General features: G+C 40.4%; 2 protein-coding genes across 8 annotated transcripts in view; both read left to right on the forward strand.

Moving 5' to 3' along the window:
• Positions 1-9,717, forward strand: part of LOC139759962 (uncharacterized) — a 73,448-nt gene extending 63,731 nt beyond the window's left edge. For 2 of the 3 annotated variants that reach the window (XM_071682668.1, XM_071682666.1), the window contains exons 17-18: positions 5,558-5,738; positions 9,124-9,717. In XM_071682668.1, coding sequence (XP_071538769.1) covers positions 5,558-5,711 — 154 coding nt within the window. In that variant the 3' untranslated portion in view covers positions 5,712-5,738; positions 9,124-9,717. Of the gene's footprint in view, positions 1-5,557; positions 5,739-7,949; positions 8,233-9,123 lie in introns of those variants that run through there. The other variant, XM_071682667.1, reaches the window with a different exon arrangement.
• Positions 9,718-18,145: 8,428 nt separating this feature from the next.
• LOC139759964 (uncharacterized) overlaps positions 18,146-22,929 on the forward strand; it is a 117,168-nt gene continuing 112,384 nt past the window's right edge. For 4 of the 5 annotated variants that reach the window (XM_071682669.1, XM_071682671.1, XM_071682670.1 and 1 more), the window contains exon 1: positions 18,146-18,278. The gene's annotated coding sequence lies outside the window, so the exon portion shown is untranslated. The remainder of the gene's footprint in view (positions 18,279-22,929) is intronic. The other variant, XM_071682673.1, reaches the window with a different exon arrangement.

Raw genomic sequence — 22,929 nt, forward strand, 5'->3', positions numbered from 1 at the left:
CCACACATCCTCTACCACTTCTGAAACCACAATGCTCTTCCCCAATCTGATGCTCAGTACATGCCTTCACCTTCTCAATCAATACCCTCCCATATAATTTCCCAGGAATACTCAACAAACGTATACCTCTTTAATTTGAGCACTCACTTTTATCCCCATTGCCTCTGTACAATGGCACTATGCAAGCATTCCACCAGTCCTCTGGCACCTCACCATGAGTCATACATACATTAAATAACCTTACCAACCAGTCAACAATACAGTCTCCCCCTTTTTTAATAAATTCCACTGCAATACCATCCAGACCTGCTGCCCTGCCGACTTTCATCTTCCGCAAAGCTTTTATTACTGCTTTGCTGTTTACCAAATCATTCTCCTTAACCCTCGACTAAAACACCCTATATCTGCCACTCTTATCATCAAACACATTCAACAAACCTTCAAAATACTCACTCCATCTCCTTCTCACATCACCACTACTTATTATCACCTCCCCATTAGCCCTCTTCACTGATGTTCCCATTTGTTCCCTTGTCTTATGCACTTCATTTACCTCCTTCCAAAACATCTTTTTATTTTCCCTAAAATTTAATGATACTCTCTCACCCCACCTCTCATTTGCCCTCTTTTTCACCTCTTGCACCTTTCTCTTGACCTCCTGCCTCTTTCTTTTATATATCTCCCCGTCATTTGCATTATTTCCTTGCAAAAATCGTACAAATGCCTCTCACTTCTCTTTCAGTAATAATCTTACTTTTTCATCCCACCACTCACTACCCATTCTAATCTGCCCACCTCCCATGCTTCTCATGCCACAAGCATCTTTTGCGCAAGCCATCACTGCTTCCCTAAATACATCAAGTTCCTCCCCCACTCCCCTTACATCCTTTGTTCTCACCTTTTTCCATTCTATACTTAGTCTCTCCTGGTACTTCCTCACACGTCTCCTTCCCAAGCTTACTTACTCTCACCACTCTCTTCACCCCAACTTTCTCTCTTCTTGTCTGAAAACCTCTACAGATCTTCACCTTCGCCTCCACAAGATAATGATCAGACATCCCTCCAGTTGCACCTCTCAGCACATTAACATCCAAAAGTCTCTCTCTTACGCGCGCCTATCAATTAACACGTAATCCAATAATGCTCTCTGGCCATCTCTCCTACTTACATATGTACACTTATGTATATCTCTCTTTTTCAACCAGGTATTCCCAATCACCAGTCCTTTTTCAGCACATAAATCTACAAGCTCTTCACCATTTCCATTTACAACACTGAACACCCCATGTACACCAATTATTCCCTCAACTTCCACATTACTCGCCTTTGCATTCAAATCACCCATCACTATAACCCAGTCTCGTGCATCAAAACTACCAACACACTCACTCAGTTGCTCCCAAAACACTTGCCTCTCGTGATCTTTCTTCTCATGCCCAGGTGCATATGCACCAATAATCACCCATCTCTCTCCATCCACTTTCAGTTTTACCCATATCAATCTAGAGTTTACTTTCTTACACTCTATCACTTACTTTTGGGAAATGATTGCTTTTCCATATTTGCTCTTAGCTCAAATTCTTGTGACCTAGACCACTCCCATAACAGGTATTTTCACTTTTTTAGGTCCATTCACACCTAATATAGAGGTAATTCTTTAATTTCCCATTGTTCAATGGGTTTCTACTCGTAAATAAATCGCTAGACACTGCTGTTTATTGTGAACTTGACACAAGGAGATACAAATGATGCATGCACAGTTCTAGAGGTAATGAGCAACTGAAAATTAGTGGGAATGGATGTAGAGTGTGGCTCAGCAACAGACATATAACCAAAACTTTTCCGATACAAAATATGGGTATAAGCAAGTAACAAACATTTAGGCTGGATTTTTCATGACCAGCATTCACTTACCACATTTCCACCCAAACTCCGTTGTATGCATATGATTCACAGTCAGTTGACTGTCGATCAGTATCAGTTAAGGATATTAAAAGCTTGTGGCTGCTTAAAAAATGTTATGTCCTTGTACAGAATGCAGCATTGCCTATCCTGAACTAACCTTCATACTAGAACAAATATTGCCATTTCCATACCAGATTCTATCTATATCTCTGATTCCTGTTTCCTCTGGGAACTCCCATCAAGGAGCAGCCATGGCAAAAGTCTCCACTTATCCCTGTCCTTACATGCCTCCTTTGCTTACACCATTCCATGCATTCGTCCTCTGTTTCTCTCCCATCAGTATTCCTCCACCCTATATGCCTATGTCACAGGTGGTCTTCCACTCACACTAACCCCTTTAATTGTACTATCATACACTTTCCTTGGGAACTCCCAGTCTTGCATTCTTTCTGCATGCCCAAACCACCTCAAAGTATTATGTTTCATCCATTCTACCACTCCACAATTCATTTCCTTTGCATTTCTTGCCATACCACATCTCTCGTACACCCTTTCATTTCTTTCTTCCTTCCATCAAGTCACACCACACCTCTACCCTTCATTATTCTATTAAGGGATCCAATGACTCTTCTACCCTGTACTGCTCTCTCCCTTATATCTCCTCCCATATCACCACACTTACCCATGGCAGTTCCTAGATACTTAAATTCTCTCCCTTCTTCCCATCTTTTTGCCCTCATATCCACAGCACAATTTAGTACACTTTCGTCTTTCACCCTGTATGGTTTTACAAAATCTATACTTTCACTCTGTTTCCTTTCAAACAGCATTACTTCTCTTTTACTTGGATTTACCTTCAATATCCTCTGCTTACACTTATTGTAAAACACACAACCTCCTGCAACTCCTTTTCACTCTCCGCAAACAGCACGGTATCATCTGCAAATAGGCATGCCACTAGCCACCATATCTTGCTGCCACACTCCATCTCTGCACCCCTTTTCCCTTGGTTTCCTTTCCTTGCTCTTAATACTCCATCCATATATGTATATTAAAAAGCCATGGTGCATCACACAGCCCTGGCTCACTTCTACATGTATCCTAAAACTTTCGCTCAGCTCTCCCTCCACTCTTACACACCTATTTGTTCCTCTATAGAAGGCTTTTACACCATCCAAAAGTTTTCCCACTATACCATTTATCCTTAACACAACCCACAAACCTTTACACTTGACTCTGTCATACGCTTTCTCCAGATCCATAAAAGCTGCACACAACTTTTTACCTTTCGCTAAATTCTTTTCCATGGTTATCTTTATGACAAAAATCTGATCCACACATCCCCCACCTTTTCTAAAACCCCCTTGCTCTTCATTTATCCTGCATTCTGTCACTTCCATCACTATGTCAATTGATATTCTTGCATACACTTTTCTTTTCCTGGTATACTTATCAGGCTTATTCCCCTATAATTGCTACATACATCCTTTGCACATTTTACTGTGAATAAAGGAACAATAATAGCTTTTACACAGTCCTCAGGCACAACTCTCTGTTTCCATACTAAATTCCATAAAAGATGCATCCACTCTACTACACTTTCTTCTCCATACTTCAGCATTTGAGTCATAATCACATCCACTCCAGTTGGCTATTCTACGCTCAGCCTCATAATTGCCCATCTTACCTCCCTTTTCGCTGTAGGCCCCTGCACTTGTATCCTCTTCCTCCCCTCCTCCATACCCATTCATGTAACAACTGCTCCCTTCTCCCACATTCATCAGATCTTCAAAATACTCTTTCCATCCTCCTTTTGATTCAATACCCCTTCCTTACTTATAACATCAGCATTTCCACTCTTACATCCATCTCTTTCCTTTTTCTCCTCCCTCCAGTATAGTTTCTCATTATCCCATATCAGAATAAGTTGGTATAGTGCAAACATGTAAACATGATGCATGTAACTGAACTACCAGTTTGAGATGTTCACCAGAAAAACATTTTTTTTCCATACTTGATTGCATTAGAATAGATAATTAGAAATCATAAACACCTCTGAAAACATTAATGAAAGCTATTATTGATTTTTATCAAGCAAAAGCACAAGGGTATAAGGCACGTATATGAGTGGGAGAGGAGAGTGATTGGTTCCAAGTGAAGGTTGGTCTTTTTCAGGGGTGTGTGATGTCACTATTACTGTTTGTCTGTGGGTGGGTTGGTGGGGGAGGTAAGTGTGCGAGTCTTGAAGAAAGGGGCAAGTGTACAGTCTGTAGGGGATTAAGGGGTGTGGAAAGTGAATCAGTTGTTGTTTGCTGATGATACAGCACTGGTGGCAGATTTGAGTAACACACTGCAGAAGTTGGTGACAGTTTGGAAGTGTGTTTGAAAGGAGAAAGTTTAAAGTAAATGTGAATAAAAACAAGGTTATTAGGTTTAGCAGGGTTGAGGAACAGGTTAGTTAAGATGTGAGTTTAAATGAAGAAAAATTGGAGAAGTGTAGTGGATGTGACAGGGAATGGAACCATGGAAGTAAGTCAGAGTTGGTAAGAGGGTGAAGGTTTTGGAAGCACAAGAATGTGTGGAAAGGGAGGTTGTTGTCAGGGAGGGTAGAAATGGATATACTTGAAGATATAGTATTTCCAACAGTGTTATATGGATGTGAGGCATGAGCTATAGATAAGGATATGTAGACAAGGGTGGATGTATCAGAAATGAAATATTTGAGAACAGTGTGTGGTATGAGTTAGTTTGGAGTAAGTAATAAAAGGGTAAGAGAGAGATGTGGTAATAAAAAATATGTAGTTGAGACATCTGAAGATGATGTGCTGAAATGATTTGGCCACATAGAGAGAATGGGTGAGGAGAGGTGAACATAAAGGATATTTGTGTCAGAAGTGGAACAAGAATGGGTTGACCAAATTAGAAGGGGAAGGATGAATTGAAAAAGGTTTTTAGTGATCAGGTCCAAAACATGCAAGTGGGTGAAAAGCATGCACAGGATAGAGTGAATTGGAACGACGTAGTATACAGGGGTCAATGTGTTGTCATTGGACTGAACCAGGGCATGAGAGGTGGTCAGGTTAAACATTGGAAAGGTCAGTGGGGCCATGTTGTGGATAGGGAGTTTTAGTTTCAGTGTATTACACATAACAGGTCAAGAATGGATGTGAGCAAATGTGGCCTTTCTTCATCTGTTCTTAGCTATCATAAGGTTGAGTTGTCTGGTCAGACTTCTAAGACTATTTTTGTTTCATTGAAGGGGACCATAGATGTTTGTACTCTTATTTACTTGGACATATACTTTAACAGTAAAGTACACATGCCATTATTATTTTTTCAAAAATCAATGAAGAATTAGGGCATTTTGTGATTGTATTGGGTTGTCACAATCATGTGATTTCATGGCATTGATGACATACCAGGATATAACTAGTGCTGGCATATTGATATTATGTATGACCACACCGTGAACTGGTCTCTTCAGTATGACTTTTATGTCTTTAATCCTGACCATTATGTGTTGGGTAATCTTGATGATAAATTCTTTAAAGTTTCATTCTTAAAAGTTTCCCTACTTTGTGTGACAACTTGGATAATGTAGATGCTCTCTCCTTATTAGTATCAGATAAATTAATGTATTTTACCTTTTTAGGGGTGAGGTGGCGATTGTAGAAGACTGTGAGGAAGACATGAAACCTGTTGTACCTGAAAAGATTGAAGACAAGGACAAACCTAAAAGAGCAGCTCCTGTGCGTCAAAGCCGAAGGGGAAGAGGACAGGGAAGGACCCGTGTCACTAAGGATTAAATTCTCAAGGAACTGTACATTTCACATGTAAGATGGTGACAAATATATGAAATAGGCATAAGGAATATGTATTGGATATGTGGATGACATTGAAGTGCATCTTTTATGATTTTATGTGTTTTGTGATCTACTGTGATGAATGATTTTCTAGCAAATCTCAGTCAGTCACATTTGTAACAGCAAGACCTTTTTTTTTGTGTTTATATTATTTGCAAGCTTAGCAGTTTTCACATAGCATCAATGTTTTTATTCATATTTTTGTTTAGGTGAGTATTGATTGAGAAGGTGAAGGCATGCACAGAGCATAATCTAATGGAGAGGAGCAGTGTGGCTTCAGAAGTGGTAGAGGATGTGTGGCTCAGGTGTTTGCTTTGAAGAATGTGAGTGAAAAATACTTAAAAAACAGATGGATTTGTATGTAGCATTTACAGATCTGGAGATGGCATATGATAGGGTTGATAGAGATGCTTTGTAGAAGGTTTTAAGAGTATAATGGTGTGGGAGGCAAGTTGCTAGAAGCAGTGAAAAGTTTTTACCAAGGAAGTAAGGCATGTGTATGAGTAGGAAGAGAGGAGAGTGATTGTTTCCCAGTGAATGTCAGTTTGCAGCAGGGGTGTGTGTGATGTCCCCATGGTTAATTTGTTTATGGATCGGTGGTTAGGGAGGTGAATGTAAGAGTTTTGGAGAGAGGGGCAAGTAAGCAGTCTTTTGTGGATAAGAGGGCTTGGGAAGTGAGTCGGTTGTTGTTTGCTGATGATACAGTGCTGATGGCTAATTCGGGTGAGAAACTGCAGAAGTTGGTGACTGAGTTTGGTAAAGTGTGTGAAAGAAGAAAGCTGAGAGTAAATGTGAATAAGAGCTAGGTTATTAGGTTAAATACGGTTTAGGGACAAGTTAATTAGGAAGTAAGTTTGAATGGAGAAAAACTGGAGGAAGTGAAGTGTTATGGATATCTGGGAGTGAATTTAGCAGCGGATGGAACCATGGAAGTGAGTCACAGGGTGGGGGAGGGGGTGAAGGTTCTGGGAGCATTAAAGAATGTGTGGAAGGCAAGAATGTTATCTTGGAGAGCAAAAATGGGTATGTTTGAGGGAATAGTGGTTCCAACAATGTTATATGGTTGTGAGGCATGGGCTATATAGATAAGGTTGTGCAGAGTAGGATGGATGTGTTGGAAATGAAATGTTTGAGGACAATATGTGGTGTGAGGTGGTTTGATCAAGTAAGCAATGAAAGGGTAAGAGAGATGTGTTGTAATAAAAAGAGTGTGGTTGAGAGAGCAGAAGAGGGTGTATGGAAATGGTTTGGTCACATGGAGAGAATGAGTGAGGAAAGATTGACAAAGAGGATACATGTGTCAGAGGTGGAGGGAACAAGAAGTAGGAGACCAAATTGGAGGTGGAAGGATGGAGTGAAAAAGATTTTGAGCAATTAAGGCCTGAGCATCCAGGAGGGTGAAAGTCGTGCATGGAATAGAGTGAATTGGAACGATGTGGTATACCGGTGTCGACGTGCTGTCAATGGATTGCTCCAGGAACTCCCAACAAGTGGGTGACCATAGCCAGAGTCTGCTTATCCCTGTCCGTACATACTTTCCTTGCATACACCATTCCATGTATTCTTCCATTACTCTCCTTCTAGTACTCTTTCTCTCTGTGTAAAAAGAATACACTTTACCATTGTTATACACTGGGTAAAGTATACATTTTGAATTATGAAACAACTTCTCTGCCCTTCCCTCTCTAAACTGGAAATGTTTTAAGCTGTTGCACAGCCCATATTTCTGTTACAGTATATTTCTTGGTATTTTTCTCTGTGTTATTGATTTTTTGGGTGTGAGTCATAAATCTACTGAAGAGAATTGCATATAAGAATTTTAAAAAATATGATTTACCATATCATTCGGTTAGTTAAAGCTGTGAGTTATAAAAACTAGTGATGTGAACCTTGGTGCTGGGTAAGTTTTTCTTTTATTTCTATCTGAATATGTAGATAACCATTAGTTCATACATTAGTTAAGAAAATAATGAAGAAAATGTGTAGAAAAAAGAATTTAAAGAATACAGTTTACCATATCATTCTCTGGGTAACATGTGTCGTACCTCCCTGGACTGAAATCTTTCTGAACTGTACACTACTGTACCATCTATATTTGTGTTACAATATTTTTCTTAATAATGTACTCTGATTCAGTTTTTGTGTGATTTAATCAAGAACTTGCTTTTTTTTTTTTTTTAGGTCAGTACTTTTATTCTGGAGCTGTGTGAGGTGGGTGGTGATGAGTGAGGTGGTGAAGACCTGGATATTGTGCGTCTGTTTTAGTGTAAAGAGTTGCTGTAGTCAGTTGTTTTCATCTTAGGAGTGTGTTAGAAGAGATTGGATAATAAGGAGGATGTAATAATGATTTAAGGCATGGATTATAAGACAAAATATTCTTTTTCATTTTATAACAATTGTCTTGAATTTTATTAATTATTTACCATGCACTCTTGATGTAGCAATAAATAATATTTAGTTACAATATTTTTCATTTTTTTTCTGAAAGTGTAATATGTAGATAAGATTGGGAAGCACTAAAAGTTGGGCTAAACAACAACCAGAGAAGAATAAAAAGAGATTGCTTTCCTGGCTGGCTGGTAGGCTGATGCACACACTCTTAGGACTCTCCTCAGATGATTACTGTCACCTTTGTGATTAAGTTAGTTTTGAATGAATCATAATAGAAAAATGACTGCAGATTTCATGCAAAATTATACAAAACATTAAAAAATTCTACTTTATGACAAGCATAAATCTGACAACATTGAGCATGACTGAGTTGTGGAATTTGCTAGATGCTTACATGATACTTATTCTCATAATTACAGTTGAGCATTTGCCAGACTTACTTCTAATTTTTGTTTTCTGCATTCTGTTAACACAATCTTTGATGTAAAAAGAAAAACACTTTCCATTAATCTTGAAATTCCTGTATTTTTGTGTTTTGGCAAAATGGTTGGACCCATAGATAGAAATAGTAGGTAGAACTATTTGCCAGGAATATTAGGTAGAGATAGTATGTTGGAACATTAGGCATGTACATTAGGTAGTAGTAGGTAGAAACATTAGGTAGGAGCCTCTGAAAATGTTACTTAAGAGGTGACCTCTGCCAATGGCCTGTTAAGGGTGAGGCACTGAAGGCTTAGAAGCAGTGTAGGAGTTCACCAGTAATGGAGACTTTTGCAATGGCCACCCCCTTGAGGGAGTTCCCAAAAGGAACAGGCATTGGAGATGTAGAGATAGAAGCGTATGCTGCTGCCTCTTCATGAATATGAGGCTGTAGAGGGTCCTTGCCAGTACATTTTCAAGAAGTATATCTAATTCCCGTGGATCAGGAATTCTTCATTAATGAATCTAATTTCTTTCTCTGTAGTGGTAACCAAGAGGAAAAATTGTTGAAGCTGAAGGAGGAAAGTGAAAGGAAGCTATCAGTTTTGAAGATGAAAAGGATGCAACTCTAGAAACCAAACAGGAGGCAGAGAATTCTGAAGAAATTTGAGTTAGATGTAAGGACTTTTAGTGAATCAGGGAAAGTGGTTGTTAAAGTTTCCCCAGAATACATGGCTCATCACTAAATGCATTTTACACTTCTTTATTTTTTAAAGAAATATGATAGCAGACATAAAAGTAACTCCAGAACTGGTGACAAGAGTTTGAGAAAGTGTGAAAGGAGGTTGAGAGCAAATATGAACAAAAGGTAAAGAGATGCTGCAGTGAGATTAGATAAGATGATTTAGGAGTAAATCTAAACGGGGAAGACCTGGAGGAAGTGGAGTGCTTTCGGTACCTGAAATTGAACTTGGCAGAAGATAGCACCATGGAGGCTAAGGTGAGTCATAGTGTATGAGAGAGGGCAAAGATTTTAGGTATGGAGAAAGATATTTATATCTCTTAGGAAAAAGATGGGTGTGTTTGAATGTAAAGAACTCCCAGAAGTATTCTTTGGATGTGATTATTAGGCTGTAAATGCAAAAGAATAGAAGGTGATGGACTTGCTGCAAAGGAAATTCTGGAGGAATATGGATTGAGGTAGGTTGATCTTGTCAGGAATAACAGGGTAAGATGGTGTAGTGAGTGCAGTCTGATTGAGAGAGCTGACTAGGTTGTGTTTAAATGATTCAGACTCCTGGAGAGGAAGAGCAAAGAAAGACTGACAGAGGAACTACATACCAGAAGTGCAAAGAGGAAGGGGAAGTTGGAGACCAAGAAGGAAATAGAAGGATGGTGAGCAATGGGCTCTATGGGATCCTAATGTGAACATTTGGGAGAATGAGCAACATGTTCAGGAGAAAATGAATTGAACCAGTGTGGTTGATGGGGATGGGAAATGTGCTTTAACATGGCATATGATGCACTTAGGGTAAACCATGGAATAGTTTTTGGTACATGACTGTTGGATAGTGGGCTGTGGTTCCAGTGATTTATATTTGACAGCTTTAGAGTGGAGTTATGCAAAGAAGCCATTTTTTGTGTATTCCTGATGCTACCTCACAAGTATATGGACAAGCACCTGTGTACTGATAAAAAAAAAAAAAAGTAGGAACAGTGAAAGGATACAGAGGATTTTTCCTCTAAGGCTCATTTATCTGTTCTTATTGCTACCTTGTTAAAGCAGGGAACTGCAAACAGGTATGAAAAAAAAAGTAGATAAATATTCTTCCAGAACTACTTTCCTGCCTACAGGATACCCTTCTTTAGGGCTCTTGTTAGCTGACCATGTCCACCCGGCATGACAACAGACAGAGAAATATTGTGAATTTATGTGTGTGGCCATGTAAGGTGAGTGCAGGACAGTTAAGGAGTAAGTGTTCAGTGTTTTTATCATGGGAATTGTTCCTTGGGCATGAAGGGTCTTCTGACGTGATGAATTGGTGTTTGTAATGTTTGAGAGATGACTAGTGTCCAGAATGTATAAAAAAGTGTAAGTTTCACATGCCAGAGAAGAGTACCTCCTGATGGGTGTATGTCATACCTATTATCTGTCTCTCACCTTTGTGAGGGAGCCTCAGGGACAGGTGACTGTGCCTTGGAGGAAAATTCCTCGCTTTTCTCCATCCTGTAATCATTCTCAGAAAGTAACAGGACAGCAGAAAAGGATTCTCTGCCACCCTGTCGATGGGTAGCTATTTTATTCCACATCCCTAAGGGGGGGTTAGTGATTTCTTTTTTTATCTCCATGGGGAGGGAGGGTAGTGCCAGGAATGGATGAAGGTAAGCAAATATGAATATGTATATATGTATATGTCTGTGTATGTGTATGTTTTGTACGTATATGTTGGTATGTATATGTATATATATATATATATATATATGTGTGTGTGTGTGTGCAAGTATGGGCATTTATGTATATATATATATATAATATATATATATATATATATATATATATATATATATATATATATATATATTTTTCCTTTTCTTTTAAACTATTCGCCATTTCCCGCATTAGCGAGTTAGCGTTAATAACAGAGGACTGAGCCTTTGAGGGAACATCCCCACTTGGCCCCCTCCTCTGTTCCTTCATGAGGAAAACTAAAAACGAGAGGGGAGGATTTCCAGCCCCCCGCTCCCTTCCCTTTTAGTCGCAGCAAGGGTGCATGATGTCTCCATGGTTGTTTGATTTGCTTATGGATGGGGTTGTTAGGGAGGTGAACGCACCCCCTCCCCACCCTCACACGCGCACCCGAGGTAGTGCTAGGAAAAGGCAACAAAGCCCACATTCATTTACACCCAGTCTCTAGCTGTCATGTCTAATACACCGAAACCACAGCTCCCTTTCAACATCCAGGCCCCACAAAACTTTCCATGGTTTACCCCAGACGCTTCACAAGTCCTGGTTCAATCCATTGACAGCACGTCGACCCTGGTTTACTACATCGTTCCAATTCACTCTATTCCTTGCACGCCTTTCACCCTCCTGTATGTTCAGGCCCCGATCGCTCAAAATCTTTTTCACTCCATCCTTCCACCTCCAATTTGGTCTCCCTCTTCTCCTCGTTCCCTCCACCTCCGACACATATATCCTCTTGGTCAATCTTTCCTCACTCATTCTCTCCATGTGCCCAAACCATTTCAAAACACCCTCTTCTGCTCTCTCAACCACGCTCTTTTTATTTCCACACATCTCTCTTACCCTTACGTTACTTACTCGATCAAACCACCTCACACCACACATTGTCCTCAAACATCTCATTTCCAGCACATCCATCCTCCTGCGCACAACTCTATCCATAGCCCACGCCTCGCAACCATACAACATTGTTGGAACCACTATTCCTTCAAACATACCCATTTTTGCTTTCCGAGATAATGTTCTCGACTTCCACACATTCTTCAAGGCTCCCAGAATTTTCGCCCCCTCCCCCACCCTATGATCCACTTCCGCTTCCATGGTTCCATCCGCTGCCAGATCCACTCCCAGATATCTAAAACACTTCACTTCCTCCAGTTTTTCTCCATTCAAACTCACCTCCCAATTGACTTGACCCTCAACCCTACTGTACCTAATAACCTTGCTCTTATTCACATTTACTCTTAACTTTCTTCTTTCACACACTTTACCAAACTCAGTCACCAGCTTCTGCAGTTTCTCACATGAATCAGCCACCAGCGCTGTATCATCAGCGAACAACAACTGACTCACTTCCCAAGCTCTCTCATCCCCAACAGACTTCATACTTGCCCCTCTTTCCAAAACTCTTGCATTCACCTCCCTAACAACCCTGTCCATAAACAAATTAAACAACCATGGAGACATCACACACCCCTGCCGCAAACCTACATTCACTGAGAACCAGTCACTTTCCTCTATTGTTGTTTAACATGTTTCCTTGCCCCTTTCTCAGCTATACCACTCCCACAAACCAACCAGAACACCCACTAAACACGTGTAAAACTATCTCAATAGCAATCACATATACCAGGCTAAGCGAGGTACCCACTTATCTACTAGTCCCAAGGGGAGGATGAACACCTAAGTTGGTTGTGGGCCGAATGCAGCCCCCTTGATTCGGACTGTGGTGGGTACGGGACTGAATTATAATTAGCGACGTTAAACACTACACCACTTCAGGTCCCTGCTAACATCCCGGTGTTAAATGAGACCAAAGACTATAATAATCTTTGGATGAAACTTATGAAATTTGTTAAGTAACATGTAACAGGACTCATTGTCAGCCTCTTCAGCATTTGGATATATTTTTAAGTGTATTCATCATGCATGCTAAATCTGATTCGAAGTTTTGGCCGACTTGACCAGAGTTAGCCTATTCTGTACAGGAAAGAGAAACTCATTGTTAATTGTAAATCAAACTCCACCAAACAGGTGTTCTCTCATTTTATATTCGGGTTACTTGTTACACATTGGCTTAACCCAGTGATGTGTGCCGTCTCCATTGTGTTTTCGGTACACTTTTTTTCCCACTCATATGGTAAAATGAAGTGAAAAATGAGATGGGTAACGACAGGATACACAAAACATTTATACTCACCATAGCTTAGTAGCAGAAAGAGTAGTTTGTTTTGCCGACGCCGCCATTGTGCCAGTGTTGTGTTGAGAGATTTTTCATTTATCGGCTCCTGAAAGGAGAACCTTGAAGAACTGACCCGTATTTCGCTACGGCTTGGAGTTCTGAAGGTAATGACATCATGATTGTTGGACGAAAGTGTGATTTAGATGTCATGCTGTTGGTTATTCACATGCATGAAGGAAAATCGTAAAGGATTTCACTTGGAATAGATTCGGACGTTTACATTTCATGTTGAGAGTTTTTTCCTTTTTTTGAACATTGTTTAATTGGAGTGTAATAGGTTGTCAGGTCTTTTGATTTGCTTATGGATGGGGTTGTTAGGGAGGTGAACGCACCCCCTCCCCCACCCTCACACGCGCACCCGAGGTAGTGCTAGGAAAAGGCAACAAAGCCCACATTCATTTACACCCAGTCTCTAGCTGTCATGTCTAATACACCGAAACCACAGCTCCCTTTCAACATCCAGGCCCACAAAACTTTCCATGGTTTACCCCAGACGCTTCACAAGTCCTGGTTCAATCCATTGACAGCACGTCGACCCTGGTTTACTACATCGTTCCAATTCACTCTATTCCTTGCACGCCTTTCACCCTCCTGTATGTTCAGGCCCCGATCGCTCAAAATCTTTTTCACTCCATCTTTCCACCTCCAATTTGGTCTCCCTCTTCTCCTCGTTCCCTCCACCTCCGACACATATATCCTCTTGGTCAATCTTTCCTCACTCATTCTCTCCATGTGCCCAAACCATTTCAAAACACCCTCTTCTGCTCTCTCAACCACGCTCTTTTTATTTCCACACATCTCTCTCACCCTTACGTTACTTACTCGATCAAACCACCTCACACCACACATTGTCCTCAAACATCTCATTTCCAGCACATCCATCCTCCTGCGCACAACTCTATCCATAGCCCACGCCTCGCAACCATACAACATTGTATTCCTTCAAACATACCCATTTTTGCTTTCCGAGATAATGTTCTCGACTTCCACACATTCTTCAAGGCTCCCAGAATTTTCGCCCCCTCCCCCACCCTATGATCCACTTCCGCTTCCATGGTTCCATCCGCTGCCAGATCCACTCCCAGATATCTAAAACACTTCACTTCCTCCAGTTTTTCTCCATTCAAACTCACCTCCCAATTGACTTGACCCTCAACCCTACTGTACCTAATAACCTTGCTCTTATTCACATTTACTCTTAACTTTCTTCTTTCACACACTTTACCAAACTCAGTCACCAGCTTCTGCAGTTTCTCACATGAATCAGCCACCAGCGCTGTATCATCAGCGAACAACAACTGACTCACTTCCCAAGCTCTCTCATCCCCAACAGACTTCATACTTGCCCCTCTTTCCAAAACTCTTGCATTCACCTCCCTAACAACCCTGTCCATAAACAAATTAAACAACCATGGAGACATCACACACCCCTGCCGCAAACCTACATTCACTGAGAACCAGTCACTTTCCTCTATTGTTGTTTAACATGTTTCCTTGCCCCTTTCTCAGCTATACCACTCCCACAAACCAACCAGAACACCCACTAAACACGTGTAAAACTATCTCAATAGCAATCACATATACCAGGCTAAGCGAGGTACCCACTTATCTACTAGTCCCAAGGGGAGGATGAACACCTAAGTTGGTTGTGGGCCGAATGCAGCCCCCTTGATTCGGACTGTGGTGGGTACGGGACTGAATCATAATTAGCGACGTTAAACACTACACCACTTCAGGTCCCTGCTAACATCCCGGTGTTAAATGAGACCAAAGACTATAATAATCTTTGGATGAAACTTATGAAATTTGTTAAGTAACATGTAACGGGACTCATTGTCAGCCTCTTCAGCATTTGGATATATTTTTAAGTGTATTCATCATGCATGCTAAATCTGATTCGAAGTTTTGGCCGACTTGACCAGAGTTAGCCTGTTCTGTACAGGAAAGAGAAACTCATTGTAAATTGTAAATCAAACTCCACCAAACAGGTGTTCTCTCATTTTATATTCGGGTTACTTGTTACACATTGGCTTAACCCAGTGATGTGTGCCGTCTCCATTGTGTTTTCGGTACACTTTTTTTCCCACTCATATGGTAAAATGAAGTGAAAAATGAGATGGGTAACGACAGGATACACAAAACATTTATACTCACCATAGCTTAGTAGCAGAAAGAGTAGTTTGTTTTGCCGACGCCGCCATTGTGCCAGTGTTGTGTTGAGAGATTTTTCATTTATCGGCTCCTGAAAGGAGAACCTTGAAGAACTGACCCGTATTTCGCTACGGCTTGGAGTTCTGAAGGTAATGACATCATGATTGTTGGACGAAAGTGTGATTTAGATGTCATGCTGTTGGTTATTCACATGCATGAAGGAAAATCGTAAAGGATTTCACTTGGAATAGATTCGGACGTTTACATTTCATGTTGAGAGTTTTTTCCTTTTTTTGAACATTGTTTAATTGGAGTGTAATAGGTTGTCAGGTCTTTTGATTTGCTTATGGATGGGGTTGTTAGGGAGGTGAACGCACCCCCTCCCCACCCTCACACGCGCACCCGAGGTAGTGCTAGGAAAAGGCAACAAAGCCCACATTCATTTACACCCAGTCTCTAGCTGTCATGTCTAATACACCGAAACCACAGCTCCCTTTCAACATCCAGGCCCCACAAAACTTTCCATGGTTTACCCCAGACGCTTCACAAGTCCTGGTTCAATCCATTGACAGCACGTCGACCCTGGTTTACTACATCGTTCCAATTCACTCTATTCCTTGCACGCCTTTCACCCTCCTGTATGTTCAGGCCCCGATCGCTCAAAATCTTTTTCACTCCATCCTTCCATCCTTCCTGTGTGTGTGCAGTGCAAGTGGCTGGGCCATTCTTTGTCCATTTCCTGCCACTACCTTGCTGATGCAGGAAACAGCAATTAAGTAAATATGTATATGTCTGTGTATGTATATGTATGTATACGTTGAAATGTATATGTATGTATATGTGCATGTATGGGCATTTATGTATATATATATATATTTTTTTTTTTTTTTGCTTTGTCGCTGTCTCCCGCGTTTGCGAGGTAGCGCAAGGAAACAGACGAAAGAAATGGCCCGACCCACCCCCATACACATGTATATACATACGTCCACACACGCAAATATACATACCTACACAGCTTTCCATGGTTTACCCCAGACGCTTCACATGCCCCGATTCAATCCACTGACAGCACGTCAACCCCGGTACACCACACCGCTCCAATTCACTCTATTCCTTGCCCTCCTTTCACCCTCCTGCATGTTCAGGTCCCGATCACACAAAATCTTTTTCACTCCATCTTTCCACCTCCAATTTGGTCTCCCTCTTCTCCTCGTTCCCTCCACCTCCGACACATATATCCTCTTGGTCAATCTTTCCTCACTCATTCTCTCCATGTGCCCAAACCATTTCAAAACACCCTCTTCTGCTCTCTCAACCACGCTCTTTTTATTTCCACACATCTCTCTCACCCTTACGTTACTTACTTGATCAAACCACCTCACACCACACATTGTCCTCAAACATCTCATTTCCAGCACATCCATCCTCCTGCGCACAACTCTATCCATAGCCCACGCCTCGCAACCATACAACATTGTATTCCTTCAAACATACCCATTTTTGCTTTCCGAGATAATGTTCTCGACTTCCACACATTCTTCAAGGCTCCCAGAATTTTCGCCCCCTCCCCCACCCTATGATCCACTTCCGCTTCCATGGTTCCATCCGCTGCCAGATCCACTCCCAGATATCTAAAACACTTCACTTCCTCCAGTTTTTCTCCATTCAAACTCACCTCCCAATTGACTTGACCCTCAACCCTACTGTACCTAATAACCTTGCTCTTATTCACATTTACTCTTAACTTTCTTCTTTCACACACTTTACCAAACTCAGTCACCAGCTTCTGCAGTTTCTCACATGAATCAGCCACCAGCGCTGTATCATCAGCGAACAACAACTGACTCACTTCCCAAGCTCTCTCATCCCCAACAGACTTCATACTTGCCCCTCTTTCCAAAACTCTTGCATTCACCTCCCTAACAACCCTGTCCATAAACAAATTAAACAACCATGGAGACATCACACACCCCTGCCGCAAACCTACATTCACTGAGAACCAGTCACTTTCCTCTATTGTTGTTTAACATGTTTCCTTGCCCCTTTCTCAGCTATACCACTCCCACAAACCAACCAGAACACCCACTAAACACGTGTAAAACTATCTCAATAGCAATCACATATACCAGGCTAAGCGAGGTACCCACTTATCTACTAGTCCCAAGGGGAGGATGAACACCTAAGTTGGTTGTGGGCCGAATGCAGCCCCCTTGATTCGGACTGTGGTGGGTACGGGACTGAATCATAATTAGCGACGTTAAACACTACACCACTTCAGGTCCCTGCTAACATCCCGGTGTTAAATGAGACCAAAGACTATAATAATCTTTGGATGAAACTTATGAAATTTGTTAAGTAACATGTAACGGGACTCATTGTCAGCCTCTTCAGCATTTGGATATATTTTTAAGTGTATTCATCATGCATGCTAAATCTGATTCGAAGTTTTGGCCGACTTGACCAGAGTTAGCCTGTTCTGTACAGGAAAGAGAAACTCATTGTAAATTGTAAATCAAACTCCACCAAACAGGTGTTCTCTCATTTTATATTCGGGTTACTTGTTACACATTGGCTTAACCCAGTGATGTGTGCCGTCTCCATTGTGTTTTCGGTACACTTTTTTTCCCACTCATATGGTAAAATGAAGTGAAAAATGAGATGGGTAACGACAGGATACACAAAACATTTATACTCACCATAGCTTAGTAGCAGAAAGAGTAGTTTGTTTTGCCGACGCCGCCATTGTGCCAGTGTTGTGTTGAGAGATTTTTCATTTATCGGCTCCTGAAAGGAGAACCTTGAAGAACTGACCCGTATTTCGCTACGGCTTGGAGTTCTGAAGGTAATGACATCATGATTGTTGGACGAAAGTGTGATTTAGATGTCATGCTGTTGGTTATTCACATGCATGAAGGAAAATCGTAAAGGATTTCACTTGGAATAGATTCGGACGTTTACATTTCATGTTGAGAGTTTTTTCCTTTTTTTGAACATTGTTTAATTGGAGTGTAATAGGTTGTCAGGTCTTTTGATTTTGCTTTTATTCCCAATAATATGAGCAAATATAAAGAAAAGATATGTATATGAGCCTCTCCAAATTTATAGTAGCAACAAAGTGAAATCAATAGTGTAATATAATTTTTGTTAGTTATAATAGATTAAAATCTGTGTCCCTAAGGCATACGTTACAGAGATTTTGTGTCCTCTAGTATGGATGTTAATAATGTTTTAGAATTATAAGAGACTAATTCTTTACAATACTAGGCAACAAATTTAACCACGAAAGTGGTGTCTTTAGCTGAGTTTGAATTAATAGAACTGTTTTACACACAGATATCAATTTAATAAGGGTTAGGTTAGATTATGGTAACTTTCTAGAAACACACGCCAGCTATGTGGATTATAGTAGAAATCAGCCAAGATTTCTTCCAGTACATCTTTATAATTGTAGAGATGATGATTTAGGAAGGAGGGGTTTTAGGTGTAGCTCCATCAGTTTTATGTATTCATGAAGTGGACATGGTTTTTGAAGTATAGGGGAGTTATGGGGGATAAAATCACTCAAAATCATTATATAACTGTAAATGATGCATTCATAACATTTCATAGAAATCTTGCAAATTGTAAGCAAACTGGAGGAAGGAGTGTAGAAATATTTATTATATTTCTTATTCATTCCATTGATTGGTGCCAGACATCATAATATTTTAATCCAGCTTAATGTGAGTTTTATAAATACATTGGATGAGTTCAGATGGCTACTTAAATTTAGGGCTCAAGTTAATTCTTATGGGGTTTCTCATGTACAGGGTCAGATTTTTTTGTCTCTTTAGACATGTGAACTCTTTCTTTGCATTCCCATCCCAATGAAAAAAAACATGGCAGAGATGAATAAAGTACTTTATATCTTTTTTTTATAAGAATGTGAACATTATTGAGGAGGTTTTGCAATCATACAACTTGCATATTCTCTGATGACTACATTTTGCAGTATTATGTTATCAGTATTTGTCACCACATTTCCCTCATGACCCTTCTACCAACATTTGAATTAAAATTGGAAGATAGTTTTGGAAGGTGTTAAGCAAGCCACAATACCACACTTTATAAAATTCCATATAACAGTAACATTGATTCTATAAAAGACAAACTAAGATATCAAACTTATAAAAGTGGTTTATCTTTTCTAGATTTTTACATAGATTGCTTTAGTTGGCAGTGTCTGTCTTCTGTGAAACTCAATGTCAGTTCAAGAATTTTTTCCTGACAATTGAATGTCTTTTAAAGTGATCTTGCAATTGTACTAGAGTCTAACTAACTGGAAAGAATTCAATCACATGATTTTCATTGATTTTGACACCTCATTATGGGTCTCTCCAAACACTGAAATACATATATTGGTGATTACTGTTTGTGTTTTTTGGGGAGAGTGTTTTACACTCATGTTGTTCTGTCTTCTTAACCTTGTCTACAGTCTGTGCCAGAATTTAAGGGGAGAGAGGGCCATTGACTTAAGTTATAGTGGAAATAGTGTCATGTCTCTCATAGAGACCTCGGCCAGTGTGATTTGTTAAGTCATGCAAAGACAGCACTAGTCATATGTTTGGCAGTAATGTGATATTGCACCATAGTCATCAGTTGTGTTTAGAAACTGTGAAGCACCTGTCTGTTTTGTTTCTCTCTGCTTGTTGGGTATTTTTGTTTTTTCTCCATATTTGTCTGCTTTAGTGTCATTCCTCAATGTCCAGGAGAGTTACAATGCAGCAGTTTAGCTTTATACATAGTAGCGAATGATATGAAATATATTGTTGAGTAGATGGATGTATGCCTGCTAAGTTTTCAGAGGTTGGTGAAGCATTTAAAGAATAGGGGAAGCCTGTTTTACTGTCTTCTCATCTCAATTTTGTAGGACCCATAAAGGGATTGCAAGACAAGTTTAGGCCTGCCCATCCCTCACAGCACATGAAATCAAGCAGAAGAACTGTAACTTGCTTGCACATGTCTCACTTCATAGTAACTTGGGAATTTGTAATTTTCATGCCTGATGTAAACCTCTACTGACTGCCACTTAGAGGTGTAGACAAATGAAATTTTGCAAGAAATATGGTGTTAAGAACCAGGAAATGTGAAGAACCATATTTTGGGGTGATGAGTCAATAGTTACTGTGACTGGAAACACGAAAGGGAGGGTGTACAGGCCACCCCTCTTGGACCTGCACCTTCCACATTACACAGAAAAGACATTAAAACATTTTGCTTCCCATATGGTTTCGGGCTGTTTCAGCTTCTGTGGTGTTGGTGATTTGGTAATGTGAAATTTACTTACTGTCCATTTACCTGATTCAATTGAAGGTGCAAATGCAAAAATATTCATGCAGAATGGGGCTTCCTGCCACACTGCTAGGTCTGTTACATGGGCTGAATGATAGTGGGTTGAATTATTTTTGTAGACTTGTGGTACATTGTGGAGCAACCAGTACATGATATGGATATATCTTCTGTTCCAAAGCTTGAGGCAGCAATTAAGCAGCAGTGGGGCAGCCTTTCCCCTGAACTACTCAAGAATCTTGCTGATGGTGTTCCAGCAGGCTACAGGACTGCATCAAGTTGAATAGAATATAACAAAATATTAATTATGTTGTGTTGATTGCATTTTTTTTTACGGCACTTGCCCATAGAAAATTTCTTATTTTCAGCTCATGCCTTAACTTTCGTTGCAGACTTTACATGTACCATGCCTTTACTCATGTGGATGTATGCACACACATCCTGGTGCATGCCAAGTAATCAGAGATTGCCAGGGCTTTTGCAGATTACAATTTTAGTACTGTACAAAGTGCTGTAAAGTGATTTATTTTGTTCTAATACTGGTTTATTGCCTTTTTTAATACATCAATTTTTGTTATAGTAACAGGTTATTCTGTCTATCTATATCTTTGACACCTGTTCCGATTGGAACTTTCTCAAAGGGATGGCCACAGCAATAGAGTCTTCATAACTAAAGAACTACAGTGCTGCTTCTTAGCCTTCAGTGCCTCACCCTTAACAGGCTGCTGGCAGAGGGCAACTCTAGCGAAGTCTTTGCAGAGGCTCCTACCTAATGTTCCTAATGACTACTTCTATCTAATGCTCATACCTACTACCTTTACCTCATGTTTCTACCATATGGTCCTGCCTATACGTTCCTACCTGCTACATCTATCTACTGCTCCTACCATTTTGCCAAAAGGCAAGGCTAGCACATAATGCTCCCTGCAGGAAAATCTAGTTACAAAGAATGAGCTGCTTGAGTTGAGCATTCTCAAGTATGACAAGGAGAGATTGTATGTTTGTGGACAGAATGCCAGTAGTCCCCATGTTAGTGAGACAGAAAGAAAAGACAGCTATGAGGGTCAGAGAAGTGCCACTTGACAACCACCAAAGTGCTGGCTCACTAAGCAGATGTCACTAACTCTCCTGATACCCAGGCAGGTAATACTGGTAATATACCTCCCTGATTGTTGGCTGCCTACCAGCTGCTACCTACAGGTTATTGCCTTTTGTATATATTTTTTGATAGTACAGAACCTTGAAATATACCAAAATGTATGAGAATAATGTAAGATATTCCATTCAGATTGCCCAAGTTGTGTTTTTAGATGAGCTAGTAAAGCAAAGTTTAATTTTAAACAAAAAGATTCAGCACCATTCCAGAACAAATAGTTGGGTAATATTGTAGAAGACAGATGTACAGGTGAAAAACTGTAGAAAAAGAAATGGCTTTGTCATCACTGGAATTCTTACAATTGACAGCATGCCATCCCCTGTATACCATATACTCTAATTCACTCTATCCTGTGGATGCCTTTCATCCTTATGCAAGTTTAAACCCCAAGCACTCAGAGTCTTTTTCACTCCATCTTTCCATTGTCAGTTTTGTCTCCTTTTTTTTTTTTTTTTTTTTTGATCACCACTTTTGACACATATATCCTCTCCTTACTTTTCTCCATATTTTTTTTTTTTTTTTTTTTTTTTATACTTTGTCGCTGTCTCCCGCGTTTGCGAGGTAGCGCAAGGAAACAGACGAAAGAAATGGCCCAACCCCCCCCATACACATGTACATACACACGTCCACACACGCAATATACATACCTACACAGCTTTCCATGGTTTACCCCAGACGCTTCACATGCCTTGATTCAATCCACTGACAGCACGTCAACCCCTGTATACCACATCGCTCCAATTCACTCTATTCCTTGCCCTCCTTTCACCCTCCTGCATGTTCAGGCCCCGATCACACAAAATCCTTTTCACTCCATCTTTCCACCTCCAATTTGGTCTCCCTCTTCTCCTCGTTCCCTCCACCTCCGACACATATATCCTCTTGGTCAATCTTTCCTCACTCATTCTCTCCATGTGCCCAAACCACTTCAAAACACCCTCTTCTGCTCTCTCAACTACGCTCTTTTTATTTCCACACATCCCTCTTACCCTTACGTTACTTACTCGAT

This window comes from Panulirus ornatus, chromosome 34, assembly GCF_036320965.1.
Source record: "Panulirus ornatus isolate Po-2019 chromosome 34, ASM3632096v1, whole genome shotgun sequence".
NCBI lineage: Eukaryota > Metazoa > Arthropoda > Malacostraca > Decapoda > Palinuridae > Panulirus > Panulirus ornatus.